Source organism: Ammodytes marinus, assembly GCF_949987685.1.
Source record: "Ammodytes marinus genome assembly, chromosome: 14".
Taxonomy (NCBI): Eukaryota; Metazoa; Chordata; class Actinopteri; order Uranoscopiformes; family Ammodytidae; genus Ammodytes; species Ammodytes marinus.
In genome coordinates this window covers 27318688-27325219 of record NC_137218.1, presented here as the reverse complement: position 1 = coordinate 27325219, position 6532 = coordinate 27318688, and the positions used below count along the sequence as shown (strand labels likewise).

Genomic DNA, 6532 nt, shown 5'->3' with positions numbered 1-6532 from the left:
GTGCTTGTCATTGTGACAAAACCTTAAAAATCTTGCCTCTGTTAATCTTTTATTATGCACATTGTTTAATCTTTTATGCACATTGTATTGTTATCTGTATGCTCAGATATCTAGCCTAGTCTCTTCCCGGTGTATCCTTTTAGAGAAAGGGAGGGACAACTTTACATAAAGGTCATCGAAAAAAAAACAACGCACTGAGTTTTCCTTCATTTTACCTCTTTAATTTAATACATTATATAGAATCGCTTTGATTTACTGGCAATAGTCCCTGTGTTCTCATGAGTTTTACTGCTGCTCAAAAGCATTTGAAACGCTCAAAAATGGGGGAGCTTGTGGTGTAGTGGTTAGAACACCCTCCTCCCCACCCCCATGAGGCTTGGTCCTTGTCACAGCAGACCCGGGTTAGAATTCGTCCCGGGTCGTTACCTGAATGTCATCTCTGCCCCATTTCATCTCTGTCTCTCCGAAAATGCGCGAAAAATGATCTTTCAAAAGAAGTCTTAAAAATGTGTCCATTTTCTGCGCTGGCCGAGAGACTAGAACTCTTGAATGGAGCATGATTCATTGTGTGGAGGGCAGCCTTCGTATGGCTGCAGGTTGGGGTCTTCCACCGCTGATGATGGGTCTTCAACACACACACAACGAACACCACTGGAGCCTGGAGAGAAGAGCTTTCTTGGGACACCGGTCCAGCCTCTGTCCACTCCACCACTAAAGAAAAAAAAATTCAAATCAGTCTTATTTTTTCATTTCATTTAACTCTTATAAATCCTTATGTATACTAATTAGTGTAAGACATGCCCTGCGTGCCAATACGCGTACTTCCCTGCTATTTAGTAGCATAAAAAAAAGGATGTAGGATGTCCCAATTATTGAGGTCAGATGCATTATGCTTTAAGATACCTGGATGCCTACTACATCTGGTCGGGATTTTTAATGTGGATATCAGCATGCTTTTTGGGCTATTCTGATTCTGACTCGCAATCCAATACGCACCAGAAGTGAGGTCACAGCCTCCATATGAAAACTGATATACAAGCCAATCCATAGGCAATATTAAGGCACAATGTCATGATGAAATAAATAACCAATGTATGCCTCATGCATGCTAACTCGATTATTTCTTATGATCAGCTGTAGTATAGAAAAAAAGAGTATGCCATTTGGAACGCGGCCATGATCTCACAGATAAGCAGCAGCACATGAAAACACTGCATCATATGTAAGGGCTGTACAATATATAAATGTATAGTTATCCCAATATCAACATTCAAGGTACATTTATTGCAAAAATAGCTAATTTACATGTGCCATGCATTAACGCACAGCATGTCAATAGATTTGGCCTATCAGGTGAAGCCCTGCTGCTCTAATGCCCGCCCTCCCGTGTAGACGCTAGTGGCTGAGGTGGTAAAGAAAATATAGCTCTTCGACTATGTGGAAGCCGGATGGGATTTATTAACCAGCAAGTGTGTGTACAGTAGCCTATTATGATGCAAAAGTAGTGAAGGCCACCAAACTCAAAAACTGGGTCAGACCATATTGATCTGCTTTGCTACGCTCGGTCTATGTTAGCAGAGATAATAACACTTTAAAAGGTGGAGTCAGTGATTCTGGAGAACGGTTGCTGTCAAAATCCCTTTTTGTCAAAATCAGTAAATATCTCCTCACAATCCGCTACCTGTCTGTTCTGTGTGAGCTGCAATATTCCTAGGCTCTGTTAATGGGCATACTGCTAGCTACGATTGGCCCCCTTTGTTTACATACCAGTTTACAGAGCCTAGGCTGTGTAATAAACCTGGATTTTTTTTTCAACTCGCACACAATACGGACCTCTAGCGGAACGTCAAGAGATAAGCACTACATTTGACAAAGAGGGATTTTGACAACAATCTTTATCCAGAATCGCTGACTCCACCTTTAAGTATTTGTTTAATAATCGTAAGTGATATCGTCTTGCAATACTCCACGTTATCGCGTATTGCTTTTTTTTTCATGATATCATGCAGCCCTAATCATATGCCATGTGAGCTTGTTAACATTTGATTGGGCCAGAAACATATTTCTATACCTCTTAGTGGAGCACCAGACTCTTCCTCCGCTGGCAGCGCTCCACTGTGAGTTGCATGCTGGGAAGCGTACCATCTGGGCCTGAGCCTGGGCCTTCTGTCGCTGGCCCTCTGCTAGAGATGCTTCTGCCTGCAACAGGGCCGACGTGGGCTGCCCGCTCTCACTGTAGAACCCGCCTATCACCAAACCTGGAAGTCAGCGTAGTACAGGCGGGTGTGTTACTGGAGATGATGATGGTTGATGTCCATTGACTGATTGATTGATTGTTCATTCACTCTGGAGTTCCCCAAACATCGTACCAGCTTTAACCATTCATCCTTTTAGCTGTTTTTTTGGAAGGCCAGCTTGTAGCTACTATTCTGACGTTAAAGCTGGGGTATATGATTTGGGGAGAAAATAGCAGTTGGGATAGAGATTTGAATCCAAATACCTCAACCGCTTCACTTGTTCTCTTTGGACCCTCCCCTATGGTCCCTCCCTGACACACTCTACACCAACAGCGTCGGTGCCAAAGTGAATGGACAGTCCCAACAGCTAATAAGAACAGAGAATCTGATTTTCTTCTTCTTTTTTTTTTTTTTTTTTTTTTTTTTAAGAATCGGAGCCTCGCTCTGATTGGTCAAATTGTACCACTCATGTTCACTTTGACCAATCGGAAATCATATACCCCAGCTTTAACACCCTCAATAACCCAAAATGCAACAGTAATATAGAATCTACACTATGTCAACCATTTATTTTATTAAAGCTGAACTTAACCAAGCTACTTGAAAGGCGACCGCTAACTGCAGACTAATTTTTGTTTGGGAAGCAATGCATCAAAAATTCCAATCAACCCCTTCATGCATCCATTCAGCAAACTTGGTCAAGATTTTCCCTTCTTTTTCAATGAGTTTTCAACTGAAGTAATATGTTTAACAAACCAATGAGTAGAATAATAGGGAAAAACTATAAAATGCAATAAACAAATATGATAACAATAATATTAAATCCACTGTGGGGGCTGGTGTGAAACTAAACCATCAAAACCCATTCATTGAGAGCTGAACACACTAGTGACCACTATGCATAAAAGGGTTGAATAGTTGACAAACACATACCAACAGCTTGGTATTCCCTCTGATAGAAAGCCAGCCAGTCATAAAGGGCCATCAGCTGCTGTGGGGTCAGACTGGACACATCGTCTGTCTGTCCACTCTCTGAGAAGTCTCCAGTGACGAAGGCCAGTGAGGCATCTTTGCCTGAAAAGGCAGACAAACACACAGACGACAGTATAGAGAATACTGGTGGTAAAGTGCACTAGAGCTGTTTCTGTGCTATTAATAGTCTGGAATTCATCTCCCCTGATGAGGCTTTGGGCGTCCACAGACTTTGTTTTCTCTGTGGTTTGTGAATACTGAGAGCTCAATTTGTTAGCATTGACACAATATGGGAGCTGTAGGAGGAGCGCATAATCACCTGTCATAAAGTGATAAGCTCCACCGGGTCCATAGTGCTTGTGTCCCTTGGACACATCAAATACTCGCCCCAGTATAGCGAGGTAGAGACCTTTGCTGCCTTCATGCCCGTCGTACAATGATAATTCACGCCTGCTCAGGAGCTGCTCAGGGGGCCCGCCCTGGGTTGACTCATTCCCAAAGTTAACCAACCACAAGCCGCGCGGAAGGAACAACACTGCCAGTGATAACAGCGCGACAAAAACATAGCTGAGCATGCTGTTCATTCAAGCTGTCTGTCATGTCATCCATTGAAACCGCATTCCTCAGGCTATTTGACAAATAGCATCAACAACAAACGAAGCAGGTGCTTCCGTGAACGGGGACAGCAAAGCGCGTGCGCAAACTAACCACGCAAAGGACGTTTCTCAGGCAAGTTGACGTACAGAACGTCAATGCGGTAGTAAAGTGAAACGGCAGAGCTCTTGCTGTAGGTGAGAGAGGTCTGTGTTCAGACCCGGTACAACCGTTTCGAAACTGACGCCCAGCGGGCCACAGGGATTTTCGGGGCAGCCCTAGGGTCGGCGGAACAAACATGGGGAACGCGGAGAGCGGCTGCGGAGGAGGCAGCGGCGACGAGGACGACGTAGAAACGGAGAGCCCCGGCTTCGCGGAAGACAGTCCGGCCTCTGCGGCCACTGGCGGCGGCGGCGTCGCAGCTGGCGGCGGAGGCTCCGGTTCTGGGAGAAGCGGAAAGGGCTCGACTAACGTGCCCGTGCCCAACGGCGGACCACCTAGCCCCGCGGTCCTCCTAGAGCAAGTGAAGCTAAGAGAAGCGGCGGCTCGCATTAGCGACTCGGGGGTCGCCATTCAGGAGTCCGTGCTGGCCGGGAACGAGGGCGTGCTGGTGCGCTGGCTCGAGGACCGGTTGAACCGCGGAGAGGAGTCCGTCAATGTGGAACAATTTTGTGAAATGCTAGAGAGCAGAGATGCCCCAAGAGATGAGTGTGAAGAGGTAGGCTACATACCCTTACAAGAGCCAACGTGCTACTTAAGTGATGTGAAATGTCATGAGACATCAGAATGAGATGTGTCTATGTTGTTCTTGTCCCAGGTATGATTGCTTTAGTCATGGCCATTTTTGGTGACTCACTCAGCCTAAATGTATGATATGATAGCATACATTTACTAATCAGTCACCATAATCACAATTGATATGTTATTCCCCCCTGATATGTTTTATATGCTTAGGGGTGGCCAATGAATCAGATAATAGGGCTGTATTGATGTCCCCTTGGCCTGCCTGTCACATTGATTGTCACTGGGGGTTTTCAGCTGTGGCCTCTTGCGGCATAACATGTTGCTTTTGTTGTTCATTGGCTGACATCTGTTGTTTGACCAAAGGTTGCAGATGAATGGTCTAACTAATGCATGTGTACTTTAGTCTGTATTTGGCTTTGTGTGGTGGTGAGTGGACAGATACTGCTACCGCTACATAGCCAACTTTAAATACTGCAAGCTACATTGTTCCATTTAAAAAAAATCCAACCCTTATGAAGCATGGGGCTTCTACCATACATACAGTCTGTGGCTTCTACCTGCCTTTTCAATAGATGACTTGTTAAACTCACATACAAATATATAACTTTATAGTAAGTAATAGAGAGGGAGCATATTGTGTGAACCCTTTGAAGAGAGGATACCAACTGTTTGGCTGTTACTAGTGTGAAGGAATGGGAATGATTTTGTCCTTATGTCCCAATACTGTACCCTCTTTGTCCCCCGTCCCAGGCCTTTGGACAGTTTGATGCCGAGGGGGATGGAGTGGTGGATGTAGAAAGCATGCTGGTGGCTCTGAAGAACTCCAATGGAGCTAATCTTAAAGGAGAGCTGAGTCATGTGATAAGACAGCTCCAGGCGTGCTCCCTCACCCCAGGTATGTGACGTTGTGTGTGTGTATGTGTGTGTATGTGTACCAGCTTCAAACCAGGTCCATAGTTTATTTGAATAGATATTGTCAGAAAGTTGCAGAGGATCCTGATTGAACTAGCTTAATTAATGTATTTTCCCCTTCTTCTTCTTTTTCTTGTGTGTGTTTGACCAGGTTTCGTTGACATATTCTCCAAGAGCAAAGACCGGTTGGGGGCACATGCCTCTAAGATCCTTAAGTTCTTGCACAGGAATCGTATCCCCAGCAGTGCCATCCCTTTCCCCATCCTGGAGGGCTACAACAGCATCTGCACCATGAGGTCCAGTGTGGTCCAGGACTTCTTGGACGTCCTCTTGCAGAAAGAGAAAGGTGAAGAACTTCAGGATGTGAGGTCACTGTGGGATACGGTGATGGAACTTTCAAGGGCGCACTCACACTAGGCACCGTTGCCCTGTACATTACATTACATTACATTACATTACATTACATGTCATTTAGCAGACGCTTTTATCCAAAGCGACTTACAACTGGAGCATCATATACCGATAGCAGCAGCTACCACGCAGGGTGCAAGCTAACTATCGGGAGCAATTTAGGGTTCAGTGTCTTGCCCAGGGACACTTGGACGTGTGGCGGGGAGACGGGGGATGGAACCACCGACGCGGCGGTTGTGGGTCGACCACCCTACCCACTGAGCTACATCCCCCTGTACTGTGCCCAAGCACGATTGCCCCCCTCCACACTCCTCCGCTGACGCATTCACACTGTTCCTAAAGATGCGTGCCTGATCACCATTGCTTCACCATTGCCATAGGTCACCACGTCTATATGCGCACGGCTATGGGACTTGGAGCGTATTGTAGCCGATTGTTTTTTAATATTTTCCTTTGGCCAAATTTGCATCAAACATTCCACTTCCACATCAGACCAAAGGATCGCCATCTATGCGCGTGCTTGTGCCAGCTCATTAGCATCTGTACCATGCCTGAGTACACCTCTTTCAACTGTGCCAGGGCCGAGGAAGTGTACCGTGCTTGAATACGGAACGGAGCACTTGCACTGGACAAACAAACCAGACTTTAGGGGGCAAATGTAC

At 45.7% G+C, this 6532-nt stretch overlaps 2 protein-coding genes across 2 annotated transcripts in view; one reads left to right on the top strand and one right to left on the bottom strand.

The window, feature by feature from the left end:
* Nucleotides 1-249: 249 nt before the first annotated feature.
* cyb5d2 (cytochrome b5 domain containing 2) lies at nt 250-3868 on the bottom strand. The gene is made up of 4 exons (XM_080041247.1): nt 3529-3868; nt 3171-3311; nt 2072-2258; nt 250-711 (listed from the first exon to the last, which is right to left on the bottom strand). Exons 1-4 carry the CDS (start codon nt 3791-3793, stop codon nt 537-539), a joined length of 768 nt encoding a protein of 255 aa, XP_079897373.1. The 5' UTR covers nt 3794-3868; the 3' UTR covers nt 250-536.
* Nucleotides 3869-4008: 140 nt separating this feature from the next.
* Nucleotides 4009-6532, top strand: part of zzef1 (zinc finger, ZZ-type with EF hand domain 1) — a 48495-nt gene continuing 45971 nt past the window's right edge. The window contains exons 1-3 of the mRNA XM_080041569.1: nt 4009-4521; nt 5298-5442; nt 5611-5805. Of these exons, the coding sequence (XP_079897695.1) occupies nt 4102-4521; nt 5298-5442; nt 5611-5805 (760 nt within the window). The 5' untranslated portion in view covers nt 4009-4101. The remainder of the gene's footprint in view (nt 4522-5297; nt 5443-5610; nt 5806-6532) is intronic.